The sequence below is a fragment of the Medicago truncatula genome, chromosome 3, assembly GCF_003473485.1.
Source record: "Medicago truncatula cultivar Jemalong A17 chromosome 3, MtrunA17r5.0-ANR, whole genome shotgun sequence".
NCBI classification, from domain to species: domain Eukaryota; kingdom Viridiplantae; phylum Streptophyta; class Magnoliopsida; order Fabales; family Fabaceae; genus Medicago; species Medicago truncatula.
Window position 1 is genome coordinate 5,484,675 of NC_053044.1, and position 22,210 is coordinate 5,506,884.

A 22,210-nucleotide genomic window follows, 5' to 3' on the forward strand; every position below is an offset into this window, starting at 1 on the left:
ATGGCTCTCCATGAATCAATCACCAACCAAACAAATGTTTCCCTACGCATCGCCAAACATCTGTTCTTGAAAGAATTAGACAAGAACATTGTGTTTTCGCCACTGTCTCTTCAAGTTGTACTAAGCATCATCGCTGCTGGCTCTGAGGGTCCCACACAACAACAGCTTCTCGACTTCCTCCTGTCCAAATCCACTGACCATCTCAACGATCTTGCCTCTCAACTTGTTTCTGTCGTGCTCTTCGACGCTGCTCCCACAGGTGGACCTCGATTCTCCTTCGTCAATGGTGTATGGGTTGAACAAACCCTTTCTCTTCAACCTTCCTTCAAAGAAATCGTGTCCTCTGATTATAAGGCCACTTTGCTTTCTGTTGATTTCAAAACCAAGGTATGTTTGTATATCCCCCTCTTTTTGCTGCAATCCATGACATGCTTTTATTTTCCATTCAACTACCTTCAATCATATAGTTATGATATATTTGGATTGCCAAAGCTATATTGATCAAAGAAATTCTGTGTATGTGACGAAACTTTGTTATTCAAATGCCTCTTTAAATTTTATAAAGAGAAATAACTTTCCCGATCCTTTGGCATACATGATTGTTCAACTAAAACTATTCTAGAGATGTATCTTCTATGAAAACGATTGATGAATACAGCTTCCCTTTCCTTAATTTTTTTTCTTTCTAGCATCCAATTAATTTAGAACCATAATATATGAAAATTAGACTAACAAAAAGTTAATTTGTTCTATTGAAATACTTCCAAAAAGAATTTATTTGTTCTATAGTGGATTTTTAAATTTGATTTGGTTTTAAAGGCTGTTGAAGTGACTAAAGAAGGGAATTTATGGGCTGAAAAAGAGACAAATGGCCTTATTAAAGAACTTCTTCCTCCAAGATCAGTTGATAGCTTAACCCGCCTCATCTTTGCTAATGCACTCTACTTTAAAGGAGCATGGAGTGAGAAGTTTGATGTTTTGAAAACGAAAGACTATGATTTTCACCTTTTGAATGGCAGCTCGGTCAAGGTTCCCTTCATGACCAGCGAGGAGAATCAGTTTATTGAAGCTTATGGTGGCTTTAAAGTTCTTCGTCTTCCGTATAAAAAAGGCAAAGATAAGCGTCGATTCTCTATGTACATTTTTCTTCCAAATGCTAAAGATGGACTGCCAGCATTGGTTGAGAAGTTGGCTGCTAAACCTCACTTACTACACTATAGTCTTCATCCTGCTGAAGCAGAAGTAGTTGAATTCAGAATTCCAAGATTCAAAATTTCATTTGAGCTTGAAACTTCCGATATGTTCAAAGAGCTAGGAGTGATTTTACCTTTCACTCGTGGAGGTTTGACAAAAATGGTGGACTCTCCTCTTGTGGGCAATAGCCTTTCTGTTTCTAAAATATTTCACAAATCTTTCATTGAAGTAAATGAAGAAGGCACTGAAGCTGCTGCAGCTAGTGCTGGTTGTTATGAGGAGGAGTTGGATTCAAAAGAAAGAATAGACTTTGTAGCTGATCACCCTTTCTTATTTCTAATTAGAGAAAACTCGACTGGAACCATTCTCTTTGTTGGACAAGTGCTCAATCCACTTGATGAGTGATCTTAGCAGTAGATTGGATTGCCACTAGATAAATAGGGAACCTCTTTTCTAATAGAAATTCATTTATGATGAAAGTTTGGATTTATGTGTTCATAAACCATAATAGATACGATCCATGCTAGAGTCGCATGTAAGGAAGGAGTCTTGTAGTGTTGATTTGGATTTATTTTATAACATATAATTACTTTTGCAATTTTTTTAAGCTATCATATTTTCGATGAGTTTATTAACCACTTGATCCCATATTTATGTATTTTAAAAAGATTCAATGAGTTCATATATTTGTGCATTCTACAAGTTGTTGACAGACATCATCTAATTTCTTTAACAACTCATGATATCTCAAAGAGCCACCAAGAGCTAGTCAAGTTGTAAAATAATAGCCCCGAGAACTTTTTTTTCGCTGAATCAAAAGCAGATAAGAGCCCTGAGAACATCACATTCACAAGGAAAACATTTAACTAAAGTTTCTTATGTATTATATCTTCAATCAAAGATTGTCGACTTCCCATGTTTCCTTTGTCCGGAGCGAACACGATTTTGAAGGCCCTTGAAAGCAACAACCTGAAGTAGTTATAAAATCCTTGGCCTTGATGAATCCAAGCCTAACTTAACTATTTAAACTCGTGAAAACCGTTTGAGATGGTTCAAAGCAAGGAAGTTAAGGGACCTACTTACGTAGTAGTACTTAATGGCGCTGAAGTTACTGTTATGTTTCTCTCCTTAGATCAAGAACAAAACTTTGATTACGAAAATGAAAGCCTTCAAAAGAAGAGGGTCCTGAAAAATTAAATGATGGGATAAATACTAAGTTATCAGACGCTCATCGAATTATCAAATAAAGAAAAGAAGAGCCGGATATTTAGAGGTTCATGAAGGCTACAATCCAACTTCATGAGCTGTATCTAATGTCCCTCGCATTTTCCTATATTATAAACATATCTGAGCTCACTTTTCCAAACTAAAATTCAGACAACAAATGGATTTGATCACTTTTTCTTCATTTCATTCTGTCATTTTGTTTTGTTATAACAATGTTTCGTGAGCTTTAAGGAGCATAGCAAGGAAGGAGCTATACATTTAATGTACTAATAACTAAACCCATGCATGAAAACTAAATTACATGTTTTTTTTGACTTAGCTAAGCTTATTGTTATCTGGTCATAAAATATACTGAACCTTATGGAATTTCCTAATAGTAGCGATGAAGGCGATGCCTCAAGTGATAAAGAAATGGGTTTTTTTTCACAAGGAGGTACAACTAGTATCTCCAACACAAGGGAGTTCAACACAGTGATAGATATCTAATCAAGTTTAGTAGGACTAGTAGAAAACAAGGATCATATAAGAAAGAAGGAAATACGACAAGTTGCTTTGAATACGAAAAAATATGGCTTGGATTATACTTTCCGAACACTTATTGCACATTTTGGAAAATATAATTCGAACAACCCCATTAACTATACATCCATGAAATGGAAGTACGTCTGCATGGGGCGTGGGACCGCACTTTTCAGATTATATAAACCAAAACATTTATATGTTGCTCGACTTATTAATCTAAAGTGCATCAGTAGTACTGGAACATAATGCAAAAAAATTGACATTTAACCATGCAGAGTTTAAACTACCAGACCTAAAGAAAATCTCATTTTGGTAGAAGAGATAAATCTTTCTTGCTATCCTTAGGATCACCTTCATATTCGAACAACAATCTCTTCCGGTGAGTGTGAATTTCATCCAAACGGAGGGGGGTGTTGTTCTTGATCTTCTTGGCAATCGCACATGCACACAACAATCCGTAAGTTATGAAAATGAAACAACCACACTAAAATTTATCCGAACCAGACCTAATTCCTCGATCAACCTCGTCTGCGAGAAAATGCATAGCGTTCCTTGATATGCTTCTAATAAACTTAGAACACAACATATTTTCCTTTGAACCTATGTTTAAGCATGATCATGCTATTCTAGAACAATGCGTGTATCCAAGTATGTTGTGGACGGATTTTCAGTTTGTAATTACATCACTCATACTACTAGTTAGATACCTTTTCAACCGATAGTGCACATATTCTGTTCTGTTTGTCGTTGTATTCCGCATATGCATGACTTGATTGACCCAAAAATTCACAATTTTCTCCTCCATCGGACCCAAAATTGCAGTTTCAACATATTCCAAAAACTCAGGAAACTTAGTATTAGAATTCACAATAGCCTCACAAGCAACCATGATTGTCTTCACCACTTCACTTGACTTGGTATCTTTCCCACTCGTCTTACATTTTGCTCTAACAATTTTTCCGATGTAAAATACACAAAATAGAGTTGTAGCCTCAGGGAAAACAATATCAACAACATTTATCAAAGCATTGTCAAAGTCAGTGGCAACAACTTTGGGTGAAATATCTTTCGATTTCAACAAATCATGACACCTCTCTAAATCCCAAATGACATTATGATCCTTCTCAAACATCATATATTCAAATGCAATAGAGAACTTTAACTTGGTAGAAGTTATACAACAACAAACTCAAGCAACGAACGACGGTATTTGTTAGTCTTATAAGTCGAATCCAACACAAGCACATGAAGAACATGGTAAAAAACTTGATGGATTCAGGATACGCCCAGAAAATATTTTGTTATCATTGGAATTGGCATACTTTCTATAATGATGCACATACTTATTCTCAACCAAGGATTGCATGAGATGTTGTATTTCTAATCTCTGATCCCTAATAGATTTCCTATAAATGTAACATGCATTATAAATATGCTTGATAGTAGTTGCAGTTTGACTCATATTCCTTAAACTGGTAAGAATATGTCTTGGAGGAACCAAGCAGTCTGTCAATAACACCAATCCAAGTATACCCTTTTATTGCCTAGTTGGATGTTTATATGATACCAAAGCTTCTAAATACCAAGTTGCATAAGATAGATCGTCATCACTGTCTCCTTTTAATAAAAATACTAATTGTTTTTTTAAGCACAAAGTGGTCATAGTTATAATGTATGTCCATCTTGTATATTTGGAGGTACGAATTACTTTATATTTTGATGGTACAACTTCATTACTTTGGTGATTGGTAAAGCTATTTTGAATAACAAAACTTTGTTATTCAAATGCCTCTTCAAATAAACTTTCATGATCCTTTAGCATAATTTCTTCTATTGAATTACTTCCAAAAAGAATCTATTTGTTCTATTTGCATAATTGATTTTTAAATTTGATATTGTTTTGAAGGCTATTGAAGTGACTAAAGAAGTGAATTTATGGGCTGAAAAAGAGACAAATGGCCTTATTAAAGAACTTCTTCCTCTAAGATCAGTTGATAGGTTAACCAGACTCATCTTTGCTAATGCACTCTACTTTAAAGGAGCATGGAGTGATAAGTTTGATGTTTCGAAAACGAAAGACTATGATTTTCACCTTTTGAATGGAGCTCAGTCAAGGTTCCCTTCATGACCAGCGAGGAGAATCAGTTTATTGAAGCTTATGACGACTTTAAAGTTCTTCGTCTTCCGTATAAGAAAGGCAAAGATAAGCGTCCATTCTCTATGTACATTTTCCTTCCAAATGCAAAAGATGGCTTGTCGACTTTGGTTAAGAAGGTGGCTTCTGAATCTGAGTTACTACACCACAGGTTTCATCTTCCTGAAGAAGAAGTAGGTGAATTCAGAATTCCAAGATTCAAAATTTCATTTGAGCTTGAAACTTCTGATATGCTGAAGGAGTTAGGAGTGACTTTACCTTTCACTCGTGAAGGTTTGACAAAAATGGTGGACTCTTCTCTTGTGGGTGATAGCCTTTCAGTTTCTAAAATATTTCACAAATCTTTCATTGAAGTAAATGAAGAAGGTGCTGAAGCTGTTGCAGTCAGTGCTGCATTTATATGTTCCGAGGGTATTCGATTTCCAACTCAGCTTGATTTCGTAGCTGACCACCCTTTCTTATTTCTGATTAGAGAAGATTGGACTGGAACCATTCTCTTTGTTGGACAAGTACTCAATCCTCTTGATGAGTGATCTTAGCAGTAGATTGGATTGCCACTAGATAAATAGGGAACCTGTTTTCTAATAGAAATGCATTTATGATAAAAATGTTATATTGTTATGGATATGAACCATGTGTGAGTGGCATGGGTTAAGACAGGAGTCTATAAGTTTTTATATGGATTTATTTTATAACATATAAGTACTTTTGATATTTTCAGCTCTTTTTGAATCAAATAATATTTCTACATATCTTTTCTAATAACACAATGTTAAGAACATATGAATTAAACCTGTAAAAAAAAATGTGAATTGTAAAATATTCTAGATATATTTTGGGGAGTGAAAATCATTGAACCTCTTGTTCAAAGAAAGAGATTGGAAAATGGTAGAAATTAGTGTTTCTCATTGAAGGTTAATTTCTTCAAACTCCTGTTCTGTTTGTAAGAAACTAATTGATATGAAATGAAGAATTGTTCTCTCCTCAATTGTAGAATCATTTGGACCAAAGTAGGTAAATAAATATTGTTGTATTTGTTCTTCTTGATTACCTCAAACCACTTCACCACTCTACTTGTTCATTTTGTTATTTCAATATCATGTTTAGAACACACATCCCTCGTTAATTGTATCCCCTTATTCTTTTAGGCTCATTAATTAAGTTTAGGACCATATTTTCATATATAGTTTAATCATTACTATCGTCTATTATCTCAAGCCACTCTTACAAGTTTATGTTTTGGATTCGTCATTACCTTGACGTGATCACTTCTATTTACGCCTAAGCACACTTCTTCATTAGACATATCTTTTAAAGAACCTTAATTTTATCTTGAGATAACCGCTTCTAATTATGCTCGAAAGCACTCCCTCATCTAGATATGTAGTTTTGGGGTCCCTACTTTTAAGAACAAGTTTAAGAACATTTGGAGTGAAGAAAAATGCTTTTTTTTAAAGGTTTTTAGTCAGGAAAAATTGTAGCAAGATTTTTGTTGAACCAAAAACACCAAAATCAGGTCAAAATTGTGGCACGATTTTGGCAAATTGCAGCACAATTTTGACAGCATCAGAACACATAGGTTTTGTGATTTTCTGCCATGGGAGTTCCACCAAGCTCTGTTTTTTATCCCAACTCACTCAAACCGTCTCTAAACATCACCCTAAGGTTAACCTAACATTCAAACACTAATTTCTTCATTAGCCTAGATTACTTTCACCATCGCACTATGATTCATGGATTTGGTTATGACTCTATTGCTGATAACTATAAGGTGATTTGTCTTGAAACATTTGAACCATTATTTGGTGATGATGAGCTAGGTATCAAACAATCATTGTTGTTGCAAGATGAATCCCTTCAACCCTTTTGGCAGATTTATAGCCTAAAAAGTAACTCGTGGAAGAAACTCTATGTCAATATGCCTCATTCTTCAACTTTGCTCGTGGCCGGTTATCATGGAAATTTCCGAGTGTATATGAATGGAGTGTGTCATTGGTTGTCTATGCCTCATTGTCATTGGAGTGTTCCTTTTTCTGCAGAAGCATGTATTGTATCATTTGACTTAAACAATGAGACGTTCTTTGTCACACCCATACCCTTTTACGTTAGACTGACATGGACACAATTGACAGTGTTGAATAATTCCATTGCCTTGATCTTCTTCGCTATGAAAACAAATATTTTTCACATATCAATTTTGGGTGAAGTTGGTGTGAAGGAATCATGGATCAAACTCTTCACTGTTGAAAAACCTTGCGCTATAGATAAGTTTCCTATGGGAGTCGGTATGAATGGTGAAATAGTCTTTGCAAATGACGACAACAAACTACTTTTGTTTGATTTAAATACCAACAAGATTGTTGAGCTTGGACTTAAAATAAGAGATAGATTGACTCTTGGTCAGATTAAAGTTTACAAGAAAAGCCTTCTTCCAATCAAAAGAATAAATTAATTATTACTGTCCCGTTTTACTCATGATTATGGTTATTGAAATTGCTAGTATCAAAATTATTATCAAGTATTTGAAAGACACTTTCTTGTTCCTTTCTTATGCCTGCATATTCTTCATTGTAGTTTCAGAATCCTGATATGTTATCATTTAGATAGATAAATACCTTTAGTTCAATATTAATACAAAGTTCTTTCTTTTTACGTCTTTATATATTGTTTGTGCCTATTAAATTCTTTAAACTCGTGACCTTGATCCATGCAATTTGATTTCATTACCTTGCTCTTGATTAGAACTTGTGACCAGATTGAAAATTTTGTTGCTATTAGATTTCTGTTTAGTTCGCTTCACTCATAGCTCTGATTACACCACAATTTTGTTGCTTTTGCATTTGGATTGAACCTTCATGTTTCCTTCTGAGTTGTAGTAATTTATTTTCAGAATTTATGATTTGATAAACTAAGTTCAAACGTTTGATTCAAAGAGAAATTATTTCTACGGATTAACTTTAATAATTGTGAAAGTAATGCATCCAATTGAACAAACAAAGTTGCACCTCAATTGGATCATATCTCTGCAGTCTAACAACATTCAGCCCATCTCCCTTCCATAACTTCCCTTTTCTTTGTTAATTACACGATACACAATACGACCGGTAAGTTACACGATTTATTACCTATGAAGCATGTATATGGACATGGACACTGGACACAAACGAACACCGACACAAATAAATTCCTATAGAGATGATTTCACTTACTACTTTACCACCTTTGCAATTTAGTACACTTACCGAATTGTTCATCAAGTACGCGAGACCGATTCTCGTTAACAATTTCATGGATGTCCGAAGACAAGTCATCGATCCCTCCCTTCTACAAACATGCAAGAGGGACCAACTTCCTTCATCAGGATTGGAATCCAGACGATTGGTATCCAAGTCATGGTAATGATCCGCTTGAAAAGTAAAAAATGTCTTTCTTAAAGATGTGTCTACAATATGTATCAACATTGGATTAAATGGAGGATGTGGAAAATTTAATAAATACAACTGAAGCCAAATTTGAAATAACCAAAGTTGAAATAACCAACTTAAGCAACATAGGGAGCTACCCGTGCATTTCATTGTGTGGGACTAGTCATTAATATCGGTTTATTTTTCTATTTCAATTAGACTATTTTTTTTAGAGTTTAATGGTGGTGGGTTCATAGTTTAAAACAGTTTTGCAAATACAATCAATCAAAAGAATTGACACGTTTGACCTACTTAAATTAAAATCATTAATTAATATGACGATTTTAAATGTTTTGATTGGTTGTGTGTAAAACTGTTTCGGACTGTCAACCCCCCACAATTAATTTTTTTTTTTATTTTTTTTATTTTATTTTTTTAAGACAGTTTTTTTTTTAAGTAGTTTAGTGATTAGAATTCACATTTTTCAAGGTCAATAAGTAGGATATCTGGTGTTCGAAACCCGGATCCTACATATAATAATGAATGTTCCTGCAAATTGAGCTATGCTCACTGGGACAATTTTCTTAATTCATATGAAAGCAGAAATTTTGTCCCTAATGCAACTGATTAAATCTGAAAAATGAAAAGATTAAATTAAAAATTCCAAACAAACGTTTTGTCGGAAGAAACCCACAATGTTTTTCACTAATAAAATTTTCTTTTGTAGATTCTGGTGAAACATGAAGTCATGAGGAAAGTTGAAGAGTGGTGGTGAAATCACTATCAACCACAAATCCAATCCAAAAACACAAAAGTAATTCACAAAAATAAGACACTTTACTTCAAAACACAGTGTAAGCTTTCTTTACTCTTACTTCATATAATTATTTTACTCTCTCCGATCCTTTATACAAGAGACAATTTTAAACTTTTTTTTTTCCTTTTTATAAGAAAATCTCTTTAAATTTAAACTTTATTAAATATGTAATTTCATTTATACCCTTATTAAGTTGGAGACATGCAACCTATTCTAATGCAAATGCATTTATTTTGATACATATTCCCCATGTTGAACTACTTTAGCAGTAGACACAGACCAACATGTATTTCTTCTTGTCGAGGAAAATTCTGGTTCATGTTCTCTTCAACATTAAGATATGAGGGATAATTTAAATTAAACTCAAATTCTTGTGTTTCTACATTTGATGGTATTGTGGTATCATTATCAGAAATTGAATGTTCATGTGTAAAAGTGAAAGGAACATTCAAGTCTATGTTAAGAGGCATTTTTAAGTATGGCTGAAAGTTCATACAAAGCTCTCTTTATATAGAGAATGACGGGATGTTTAAACTTCATTTCTACTCTATTTAAAATTTGAAATTTCAAAAGTTTATTTGCTCAAAATTTTGGTGGGAATTTTCTGGAAAAAAGTGGTGGGAGTTTGCCTACTTTTTTCAATTTGAAATCCAAATGAGCTGTGAGAATATCAATAGCCACATTAAACCAGAATAAAACTGATGTATTCTTGTGAAGAGGAGAGGTGTGTTTGTGAGGCTTGAATTGATACTCATACAATAGCTTTAATGATAGAATTACATTAATTGTAGGCAGTAAGGTAGGAGTAGTTTAGTCCAAGGATATTTTTGGAATATCAACTAGTATTTTAAAATTATTAATAGAAAAAATACATTTCCTTGGTCGGTGTGATTTTCTCAAATTGTCTCTTTTATAAAGGACCGGAGGGAGTAAAATGATAAAATTTAAAAAGTATTTTTTTTTGTCAAGTAACTTAGTGGGGTGTCCGAGATTGAAACCCCAAATGCTACATATTATGCAATTTATTTTTGTTAAATTTGAAGAATTTAAAACAACGCCAAAAAGCTAAGAATTTGAAATTTCTTTCGTATAACATGAATCTCAAATAATTTTTATAACTTTTAAATTTAGCAAGTTAGTCCATATTTTTTTCAAATTTATTGAATTAACCCTATAAATTTTAAAAAATTGTAAATCAACCCCAAAACTTCCAAAAAATTACATACAAGCCCCATATTTTTTTTAATTTCAATTGGTCCCACAAGTTTCACATAAACTTTTAAAATTTATAAAAGTAGCCTAAAAAGGTTAACAATGAAAATCTCGGTACAAGAGAGGATGAGAGATTCGACGAAAAAGGGTCGGAATCGGAGCTTACCGGTGGATCCGAACGTCCCCCGATGGGTTTGTCAGAACTGCCGCAATCCGCTTTGCATCGTCGGCGTCGATTCTTACGCCGACAAGTACTTCAACGATCCTTCTCGTTCTGGTTAGTTTCTTATTACTCTCTTTGGATTTTCTTAATTAACGTTCCTCTGCAATTCACTGGTTCTTTCCTTGAATTTGGAGCAGTTTTATTGCAGCTATTATTCTTGTTTGTTTATTCAATTTTTGTATCAAAAATGAATTTTATGGTTTTTGTGTTGAGTGAATTTGAATTATTCGATTTAATTATTATTATAGTTTATTCGATTTATTGGGAGTATTAAGTTCAATTCCTAACTGGATAATTCTTACTTGTCCCCGGTTGGCTTATTTTGCAGCTTATAATGCTAAGCTATTTTCTTATAACAGAAGACAAGATAAAGTTAAATTGTTTTCGTATAATCTGTAAGCAGTCTTTATAGTTATCTTCAAGAGCGTATGAAAATAAGATGAAAACAGCTTATGAACATGTCATATGCTGTTTTAATATGTTGATGTACTATCAAACAACCAATTTGGGTAGGCCCGATGGTGTTGATTTGAGACCTTGGAGTGTGCTGCTCCTCAAGATCTCAGGTTCGATTCTCCGGTGCCAAGTTAGGTTGGCTAATTTAGCTTCTTCAAAACAAAAAAAAAAAAGTTATATCAAGTATAGTCATATTGGGTTTATGCTAGTAGTAGATAAGTTGACATAAGCCAATCCAAATAGAACATCAGCATTTACTAGCTAGATTCTGGATAACATGACACTTTTAACCGGAAGAAGACGAAAAATAGAGCCAATCAATGCATTTAAATTTGCAAGGGTCGTCCATTTGGAGGGGTAACACAAAAAATAGAGGCAATCAATGTACTCTGTTCATGTGTTTGGAAGGGAGGGGAAGGGATGGCTTTGGGGGCAGGGGAGTAGAGGGAAATATAGAGAAATATTCCACATTTTTTAGAGTTCTTTTGTAGAGAATAATTAATGAATGTTTATCATTAATATATTCTTAATGTTGGGAGTATTATGACAACAATGATTGGATTTGAAGAATTTATTTAAACCCTAAAAAATTGTCATTCAATTAAATTTTTGAGTTCCCCCATTTTTGGGGGATTTTGTATTATGAAGGAAAACACCCCCCCCCCCACCCCAATTCTAGTTGGGGGACTATCCTTTCTTCCATTTCCTTTCCTCCTTCCTTTTACCTAAAGCCCTCCCCTCCCCTCCAAATTTCTTAAACAAAGCCTAAGTGTGCAAGGATCATCAATTGATGATGACAAATGTGTGCACTGATTAGAATTAGAACTAATGGATTTTGTTTTTTTGTTTGTTGATTTAGTAGACAAAGGTTTTTTTTTTTTTTTTTTTTAATGTTAATTCTGTGGCATTTTATTGCGACATTGCAAATGAGAATCATTGCTATGATTTATTCATGACGAAGAGGTATATAATGGCGACGGCTGTGTTTGCTGAGTAGTGATTACAACTTGAATAGATATTGTTATTGTTGATTCACTATCGGTGTTGCTTCAATTGAACGGTTCACTAGGTCTGTATGAATATTTGTCGTTGATTAGGCTTATTCTCTGTTTGCAAATTTTTAACCTTTTTTGTTGGTGTGCAGTTGCTAATTTTGATTTTGAATAGTATTAACAGAATGTTTTTATTTTTACGGAATGAAGATTATTTTGATTTTGATTATTTTAATTATTTGAACAAGAGTTAGTGTGATGATATAGAATGGGGATTTAATAAATGTGTGTAGGGATGCAAGGGTCATCCATTCATGGTGCTAGCAGTGTGATGAGCACAACTAAAATGGACAACTCATATGTTGTGTTGCCAAAGCAAAGACCTCAGACTCAAGGAGTTCCTCCCCGGCCTCGTGGTGATACTTCCCATCCTGGAAAGACAATGGAAGAGTCTTTTGTGGTAGTGTACAAGTCGGAATCTGCGTCTGATGGAGGCGGGGGAAACTCATTGTCCCCGGGGGTTGATCATGGTGGTCATTTGCCACCTCATAACTCTGGATTCAATTCAACTATTACTGTCCTGACTCGAGCATTTGAGATTGCCACAACACAGACACAGGTTTGCATACAGAAATCTGCATGTTCTGTTCAAACTTAAATTGGAAATATACTCATTTATATGTGGCTGTTTCTTGAGATTTTTTTTGGAGAAAATGTGCTTATTTCTTAATATATTAACATTTTAAGTGTGTTAGGTCATAGTTTTAATGTTTTATGTATATGGTTTCAGGTTGAACAGCCTTTATGCCTTGATTGCATGCGAGTTTTGTCTGATAAGCTTGATAAAGAGGTCGAAGATGTAAATAGGGACATTGAAGCATATGAAGCCTGTCTTAAACGCTTGGAGGGGGAGGCCAAAGATGTCCTCAGCGAGGCTGATTTTCTTAAGGAGAAATTGAAGGTGCTCATCAGGTTTACTATCTACAATGTGTATATTACTTAACTGTTTGTTTAGGATTGAAGTTCAAATCATTAGTTGTATTCATAACCTCTGTTTGCTTAAGTTCAAACCATTAGTTGTATTCATAACCTCTGTTTGCTTTGTTTGAATTTATGGCCTATGTGTTTTCTTGCTATATTGGTTTATTCTGAATATAGTATTTAAAAACACATTCCATGTTGGAAGCATTTCAATTCAAATATATTTTCTTTGACTGTATGGAGAAGAGCCTCAGGTGTTTTGTGCGATAAGAAAGTACCACTTAAGCTGAAAGGAAAATTCTATCGGACAACAGTCAGACCGGCAATGTTGTATGGTACGGAGTGCTGGGCGGTTAAGAGCCAACATGAGAGTAAAGTAAGTGTAGCGGAGATGAGGATGTTGCGCTGGATGATAGGTAAGACTAGACAGGATAGGATTAGGAATGACACCATTAGAGAGAGAGAGAGTGGGGGTAGCACCTATGGTAGAAAAGTTGGTAGAAAATACGCTTAGATGGTTTGAACATGTAGAGAGAAGACCCGTAGATGCCGTTGTTAGAAGAGTAGATCAAATGGAGGAGAGTCTAGTTAAAAGAGGTAGAGGAAGACCTAAGAAAACCATTAGAGAAACCATTAGAAAGGATTTATAGGTCAATGAGTTGGATCCAAATATGGTTTTTGATAGAACACTATGGCGTCATTTGATCCATGTAGCCGACCCCACTTAGTGGGATAAGGCTTGGTTGTTGTTGTTGTTGTATGGAGAACAGTTTAACATCAAACCACAAAATAATCTGTTGTGAAATGTTGTATATAATAAATAATTACATATGTTTTTGCTACAATAAATACATACCAGACCAAATTCACTCGGATTGTGTTATTTTGAGTTTTGACAAAGCTTCCAAACCTTTCAAGAGCCATGACATATTTGATTTGGAAGTTGCACTCTCTCATGGTGTTGTTTCAAGATTCTGTGTGACATCTAAACCACCATCACATTTTAATTTGTCTTCTTGTATAATTCCAAAAGATGATTCCTATGTAGGAATTATATATGTAATATTATGTATACCTGACAGCCAGATAGTAATTTTTTTCTCTCCATATATCTATTAAAAATTGATGCTACCCTTTTCAATCTGGAAGTTTTAATTTATGTGCTAGCAACAGGCACCCAACTAGGAATGTGTATGTTTGAAGAAAGAATGATGTGCCCAGAGCTGTGTTAGCTCTGTTGGTTAGGTCTTATTAGCTAAAGTTGAGTTAGTTAGCCCTCTAACTTTGGTAGCTGACGTTGGATATAAATAGAGGCAGAGAATGTAAATACGTTCAGTTAGTTGGTTATTTATTAGTTTCTTTTGGAGGGAGACACACCCTTTGGTATAGTGTTGTAGAGGGGTATTCAATAGCATTCTCATGTTCTCTTTCTGTTATTCGCTAGTTTATGGTCCGGTTCTATCAAAATGGGTTACACCTGGTTTAAATTTTAAAAGTTGTGGCTATCATTGTTTGTTTGGAGATTTGGAGTTTTTTTAAATAAAAAATCAGAAATGTCTTTATTCTAATTTTTGAAAACACTGGTCTGATTAACATCATTTTGTCGAGTGTGCCATTATGTTTTCTTTGAAAGCCTATTTAATTATTTACTACTTAAAATGATATTCTAGATTGAAGAAGAAGAAAGAAGACTAGAAGCGGCAATTGAAGAAACAGAGAGACAGAATGCTGAAGTAAATGCTGAACTGAAGGAACTTGAGTTAAAATCTACCCGCTTCAAAGAATTGGAGGAGCGGTATATTTTCACTGTACCTTTGTCCTTAACAATATTATATTTTCAAATTCTTTAAAAAAAATATATATTATATTTTCAAATAAAACAATGCCATAGTTCAAGATACTGAAAAATCCCTAACCTCACCCCTCAACCCCCAAAACAAACTTTCTATGAATCATTTTTCTTTTATTCTTTAGTGTGTACGGATGCTTGATGTCAATCATTAATTTAACATGTCTGAATGTGTAGCAGGTATTGGCATGAGTTCAATAATTTTCAGTTTCAATTGATTTCACATCAGGTTTGTAAGTTTTTTATTTATTTGTCTTACCTTGCATTTTATTAAGAATCTTTAGATGCTTTTGTATCAGAAACTTTAAGCAACTTGCATAAGAACATCTGTGTCCTGTCCGTTTTTTGTAAAAATCATGAAATTAGAAGTCTGAGCATTGTGCAAAAATATTTCAATCAACAGGAGGAGAGAGATGCAATTTTAGCCAAGATTGAAGTTTCACAAGCACATTTAGAATTGTTGAAGAGAACAAACGTGCTCAATGATGCCTTTCCCATTTCTCATGATGGAGAGTTTGGAACAATTAACAATTTTCGGCTTGGAAGACTCCCCAAAATTCCAGTAAGATGCGTAGCATGTTTTTTTATGGTTTTTATTGCTGGGTCAAGTTGTTGTTAAGCTCAATATGCATGATTTGATTTCTTCGTTGGAAGCTTATTCATTTAAAATAATTGACGAGCTACCAGCATATGCGAAAATGTTGTTTGAAATAGTTGATGAGCTATTATAGTAGTCAATCCCGGATAGCGTCACGTAGCGGCCGACCCCATAAGTGGTTTAGCAGGATAGCGTATAGTGGGATGGCCGCTATTTGATAAATTTTTTTTTGGGACAAATAACATGAATAATACTATGAAGTATAAACAAACGTATATTAAATATAAGTCCACAAGTCTTAATCAAAAGATTACATTCAAATCCAAATACCAACAAAAGACAAATATAAGGACAGAGAGAAGCAAATAACAGAGAAACAAAGAAAAGAAGAGAAAAGACAATAAAAGGAAGAATGAAAAGAAGAAAAATAAAGAACAGAGGAACCTGAACCATAAATGAGAAGACAGGAACAAAGAAAAAAAGAGACCAGAGGAAAAGAAAAATCGTAAAAGAAAAAAAGTAACAAAGAGCAGAGGGACTAAAAAGAGAACAAACAGAGCAAGATAGATGGAAGCAGATCGTGTGAGAAGGAAGTGAAACCCAGAGGAAGATAGATGGCAGATTGTGTTTTATTGGCGTGAAAAGAGAGAAAGAGTTGAGAAAATGTTGGGGTTTATACAAAATACCCACATAATGGTTTTAAAGTTAGGGTCAATTTGGGATTTTCCTGCTAAAATTCAATAGTGGATCAGAATCCGCTACCGCAAACCGCTATAGCGGCTGCTATCTTGAAACACACCACTACGACACCCTCCGTAGCGGCAAGACGCCGCCATAGCGCGCTATTGACTACTCTGTGAGCTACAAGCATATACAAAAGTATTGTTTATAAGGTTGCTAATTTGAGTCACTTTCTTTGTAATAATTTCATTAATAACTCCGTTTCTTGCTTACTGTCAGTTTTCATGTCTAAGTGCACTTCTTTGTTTGCAAAAATATTTAGGTGCACTTGGTAAATTGAACTTATTTATATAAATTTATATGGATAACTAACTGATGATATGTTCAACTTAATGGTGTGTGCCATGTTTTGCTATTTCCTTCATAAAATAATAAATTGTTGTATTGTAGCTGCATTTGTCCTTCCCTCATTTGGTGATTTGAATATGCGGTTATAATTTTTTATCCTGAAGAATTTTCTCGTCTGTTGTTCTTAATCTTGAGTCATTTTTCTTTCAAGTTTAAGATTTATTGTTTTGATATGATGTATAATAATTTTTATTTTTGAAACATTTAGGTAGAATGGGATGAGATAAATGCTGCCTGGGGCCAAGCTTGCCTTCTTCTGCATACAATGTGCCAGTATTTCCGACCGAAGTTTCAGTATCCTTTTTTCATTAAGTATATCAGATTAGTAATTAGTACTGTTAATATGATAGAATATATCTTATGTCTCAATGTAATAAAATAATCATGAAACAATGAAACTAGTTCAAAATAGAATTTTACATCTGACTGTGGGCATGCTAAATGCTTGAGATACCAAGTTATAGCGATTGAAATCATCTGCTAAATAAGTTGATTTTTATTTTTAGAAAGTTGATTTTTTCTTATATTTTTGCAAGTGATAGATACATGAAGAAATCGCAACGATCAATGATTTTAAGAAGACAGAGGCCATGGTGTTCATGGTTCATAGGCAAAAAATTTACTTGTTAAAAATCTTGCATGGTAGTCAACCAAAGTTTATTAAGTGTTGTCACTTGTGTTGAATTGCACTACAAGAACATTCAAGTCTAATTCAAATTTATTATTTTCTAGACAGTGTATATAATGTGGTGGCAGATGAACTAATTTTCTTATCACAGTTAATTTGGAATTATTTTAGTTGATCTTTTGTTACTCTATAAGTTAGTCCAAGATGGTATCTAGTTGAGTTGAAATTTTACATGAAATGAAACTTACAAGATCGTATTTGCTTTTGGGTCCACATTTCATTTTACATATAATTTATTGGGAATGGTTTGTAACATGCCCTTAACCCATTACTTTTTAGATATCGAATAAAAATAATTCCTTTGGGTAGCTACCCTCGAATCACAGACACCAGCAACAGTACTTATGAGCTGTAAGTATGCATTCTGTTTCTACTTTCGTAATTGTCTTTATGATGTATTACTTTTTTCTCAAGTATATGGCTCAAGTTGAGCGAAAATCATAAATATCATGCATGGAAGAAAATCAGATGTACTAGCTGATTGATTTGCAGCAATGTCAATTTGTCTGCATTTTAGTTTTGTTAATTTTTTTAGTTAAACACCAGAGTAAACTTTGGATATGTATTGTTTTTAAAATATTTAGGGTCGTGCCTTTGCCCTGGCTCGGGTTCTTTATGCCTGTGGTGATATTGTGGTTGGTGTTCTGAGTCGTAATAATATAAAATGTTGCATCAGGGCTGTGCCTTTGCCCTGGCTTGGGTTCTGTATGCCTGTGGTGATATTCTGGCTGGTGTTCTAAGTCGTAATAATATAAATGTGGCAGACAAAATGATACAGAGAACTTGTTGCCTTTAGAATTGTTAAACTTTTCTACCATGCATTATTAATGGCTACGGTTTTGCAGCTTTGGTCCAGTCAACTTGTTCTGGAGCACTCGCTATGACAAAGCAATGACATTGTTTTTAGCATGCCTCAAGGATTTCGCAGAATTTGCCAAGTCTAAGGATCAAGAGAACAATATACCACCAGAGAAATGTTTCAAGCTACCTTATAAGTAAGCATTATTACATATGGTGCAAAAAAATTATCATTGCATATAATATATTTATTAGTTCAAAGATGCCATATTTACTGGTTCTCTCTTTTCCTCTTTACCTAACTAAACCATACGATATTTAAAATAAAAGGGCAAAAAGGGCAACCCGGTGCACTAAAGCTCCCGCATACGCAAGGTCCGGGAAGGGGCCCCACCATTTTTGGTGTATTGCATGCAACCTTACTTTGTTTTTACACAAGAGGTTGTTTCCAGGACTTGAACCCGTGACCTTTCAGTCACATGACAACAACTTTTACGAGTTGCGCCAAGGTTACCCCTCAAAAAAAAAAAAATCCTTTTTTTCATGAGTTCAAATATGACCTTTTTTTTTGTTGGTCTAGTAGCCTAGTGGCTAGAGCTCACACAATTAAATGTGGAGAAGTGGGGTGTTCGGGGTTCGAACCCCTGCCCCTGCATAAATTATGCAATGTCTCTACCAACCAACTGAGCTATGCTCACGGGGACCAAATATGACCTTTTCTTTATGATGCTCTGGCCTCTGGATTTGCTAATTTATCTCAATATATACCATGCTCGGAGAATCATTTATCAAACTGTTTATGTCTATGACTATCTTGTGTTAGTTTGTAGCATTGAGTGAGAATGACAAATATTTGTGCTGGTTTGTAGGATTGATAATGATAAAGTTGAAAACTATTCCATTACCCAAAGCTTCAATAAGCAGGAAAATTGGACAAAAGCACTCAAGTACACACTCTGCAATTTGAAATGGGCTCTCTATTGGTTTGTTGGAAATACAAACTTCCAACCTCTTTCAGCAATGGTATCTTCACATGCTGAAGTGCCAGCTGTGGGATCTTTGTACCCTAAGCGTGGTACTGAAGCCAAATCTGAATCCAGAAACTGAACATAACATACATATTCTAGGATTTAGGCAACACAGATATGTAAATAGAACTATTTAGTTGTTCAAGGTTCATACAAGTTAAGTTAGATTATTACAGTTCTTGTGAGTAGTACTCAATACTAATAGCGTATGTCCTCTTGTATTCTTTAGTTTTGAAACTTTCACTATATTCTAGTTTGATGTCAAAATACATTACTGTTCATATATTTATTGAAATCTATATGTTATTGGATGCTCAGTATATATTTGAATAATGTCCTTTTCAAAATCCAATTTAGAGAATTCCTTGTCCCCCTTTTTCATTTTGATCAGAGGTTATGGATTTTCATGAACTGTAGAAATGTGCAACATTGCCTGCCTTTAATGGGGGCATAGACATGTTTTTGTTTGAAAATATACTTTCGGATGGTATAAAAGTTGTGCTTTTTCTGTAAATATTTTTCAGAAAATTTTACCATGTAAAGAAGCTCTAGAATTAGGAAGTGAATTATTGTTGGCTTGCATGAAAATTTACCATGTAACCTATAAGTTCATCACACGTGTTTTTCAGTATGTAAATGTTTTTGGTTTGAACCGTTTTTTTTAAAAAAAAAAATTCACTTCAACATTTCCGTTTAAAATAAATTTTTTCGAAAACTTACTATATAGTTTTTCGGTTTTAAAGAAAATAACAAAAGAAGAAGACAAATTGGAAAACTTGATATAAGTTTTTTAGAGAAAATTATACAAACCGGAAAACTTTATAAAGATGTTCGGAGACATTTTGTAAACGGGGTAAACTTTATATAAGTTTTATGGGAAAGCGGTGCATGTCGGAAAAGATAAAATAAGTCTAAAAGAAGTTGTGCATCGGAAATACCTTTGTTTTGAGAGAAATAGAAGGGCGAGAGATAGATGAGAAGAGAGAAAGATACGTAAAGTTGGAGATTTCTCTCGTTCGACAATAAGAGAAATTGAGAAGAGAGAAGAATAAAAAATAGGCTCCATGTCTTTTTGTTTTCTCTTCAAAAGTGAGAACAAAGAGGGAAGAAGATAAAAAAGTCTAATATGTCATTGGTTTTTCAATTAATCATAAATTATAATGTTGTCTTATCAAAGTTATTTTTATCTTTTTAATAAATAATAATACTTCTTTCACTTGTATTTCTCTCTTATTTGTCTTATACCAAACAATATATCAAATCTTCTCTATTTCTCATCTTTTTCTCTTTTCTCAAACTCTCTCTTACCCATTACTCTCTTTCTAACTTCCCTTCCAAACCAAACATGCCCTTATTGCTGAATTTGATCCCTTTTTATTTCATTTACTTAATGGTTACATTTGTAAATTACAATCAATTCATCTATTTATTTATCAAATAAATTGTGATATATTTACCAACATTGTGCAAAAGAGATCATATATATTAACCAACATATAATTTGCATCAAGATAATAGGGAAAGATATAAGTCATTTAACAAATATTTTGATTGATTGTAATGAGAAAATTTATTTTGGTTTTAAGTTGGGTGAAAAATTTGAATAAATATTAGATAGCTAGCAGTCTAGCACTAAGAAGGTAGTGAATAAAGTGAGACATGGGTATTTGATCGGTATGTTGGTCACTAGGGATCACGGACCACAATCTCTTGCTATTAAGACTTTCACACATTTGATGTATCACTGATAGTTGAATCGAAATCAAACAATCTAAATTTTTAACTTTTTTTTTTCTTTCTTTTGAAATAGTTAAAATTAATATTAAAAATTTGAATTGTTTAATCTCCATCCAACAATCATGGAGACACCAAATGTGAAAAAATCTTAACAACCAAAAACCCGATTTCGGTCTTTAGATACCAAAGCAAAGGGAAAAAAAAAACTCATACAAACTTGCAAAAAGAGAAGGAAAACAAGAGACATGAACTTTGTGAGATTTATTAAAGATTTGTGTTGCAATTTGCGAGATGATGAAATCAACTAGACAAAAAGTCAGTTGTTAGTAAATTATAAGTTATGTTAGTTTTAGGTTTCGAACCGTGGAGCTCTCAGTTAGAATTTTCAAGCGTCCCTCAGCTTACCAACTGAGCTGTATGTTTGGGACATTTTTCTTTTTATATAAAACAAATCTCTATATTATAGTGGGATATATTATAATATTAACACTATTTTTTTCCATATTTCTTTTATTTGAAGTAATATATTTGAGGTGCATCACACACTAAATGTGGTTATCTCTTATGTCTAAAATTCAATCTTTTTCTTTTTTCTGCAAATAATCTAGCGACTAAAAACTTCACCCTTTAAAATGAAGAAATATAAAATTCGGAGTTTCAACCCTTCTTACATCTAACAATATCCCTATACTCTGAATTATGTTCATTCACAGGAACATGAAATCTAAACCTTTACTCATCATCTTGTAAGAGTATAGTATATTCCGTTAGACTCAACCCCTAGATAACAATTTGTATTTTAATTCATTTCTTTTTTGGAAATTGGGAGTATACTATATGGAAAGAAGAGAGAATACTAGTCATATTTTTCCATTTGTTCACTTTGTAAGAGAATAATCTATTTCGATAGACTCAACTCTTTGATAATAATTTGTATTTTAATTAATTTTTTGGTTTAATTGTTCAAATTGACCATGTAATAAACATGAAGTCTGAAAAATGAATCTGTAAAATAAAAAACACATATTTCACCCATGTAATTTGAGATTTTTCTAATTTTTTACCATTTAATATACGTGAAGTTTATAAAAGTGACCGAAAGGTTGAAATATGTCTTTCCACAAAAATTAAAATTTTTTGACAAGGGAAGGATTATTCATGAATTTTCGTTCCCCCATAATTTTGAATTTGTTAAACAATTTATACTTAATTCATCTATCATTTAAAAACTTTAAAATTT

At 33.5% G+C, this 22,210-nt stretch overlaps 4 protein-coding genes across 5 annotated transcripts; all 4 read left to right on the plus strand.

Annotated features, from left to right (window-relative positions):
• LOC11415112 (serpin-ZX) lies at nt 1-1,632 on the plus strand. Its single transcript, XM_003598595.4, has 2 exons — nt 1-387; nt 820-1,632. Exons 1-2 carry the CDS (start codon nt 1-3, stop codon nt 1,597-1,599), a joined length of 1,167 nt encoding a protein of 388 aa, XP_003598643.2. The 3' UTR covers nt 1,600-1,632.
• Nucleotides 1,633-5,067: 3,435 nt separating this feature from the next.
• On the plus strand, nt 5,068-5,631 carry LOC25488635 (serpin-ZXA). Its single transcript, XM_024778629.2, has one exon. It carries the CDS (start codon nt 5,068-5,070, stop codon nt 5,629-5,631), a length of 564 nt encoding a protein of 187 aa, XP_024634397.2.
• A 1,193-nt stretch (nt 5,632-6,824) lies between these two features.
• LOC11422861 (F-box protein CPR1) lies at nt 6,825-7,550 on the plus strand. Its single transcript, XM_003598596.1, has one exon. The coding sequence runs from the start codon at nt 6,825-6,827 to the stop codon at nt 7,548-7,550; it is 726 nt and encodes a 241-aa protein (XP_003598644.1).
• A 3,066-nt stretch (nt 7,551-10,616) lies between these two features.
• On the plus strand, nt 10,617-19,566 carry LOC11414676 (beclin-1-like protein). 2 transcript variants are annotated; one of them, XM_003598598.4, is made up of 10 exons: nt 10,617-10,808; nt 12,496-12,821; nt 12,993-13,163; nt 14,854-14,978; nt 15,210-15,261; nt 15,436-15,594; nt 16,928-17,013; nt 17,687-17,758; nt 18,253-18,402; nt 19,075-19,566. In XM_003598598.4, the coding sequence occupies exons 1-10, from the start codon at nt 10,634-10,636 to the stop codon at nt 19,310-19,312; spliced, it is 1,554 nt and encodes a 517-aa protein (XP_003598646.3). In that variant the 5' UTR covers nt 10,617-10,633; the 3' UTR covers nt 19,313-19,566. The 2 variants fall into 2 exon arrangements, with proteins under 2 accessions (XP_003598646.3, XP_024635560.1); XM_024779792.2 differs by having other exon boundaries at nt 15,213-15,261; nt 19,075-19,550.
• The last annotated feature ends 2,644 nt before the right edge of the window (nt 19,567-22,210 follow it).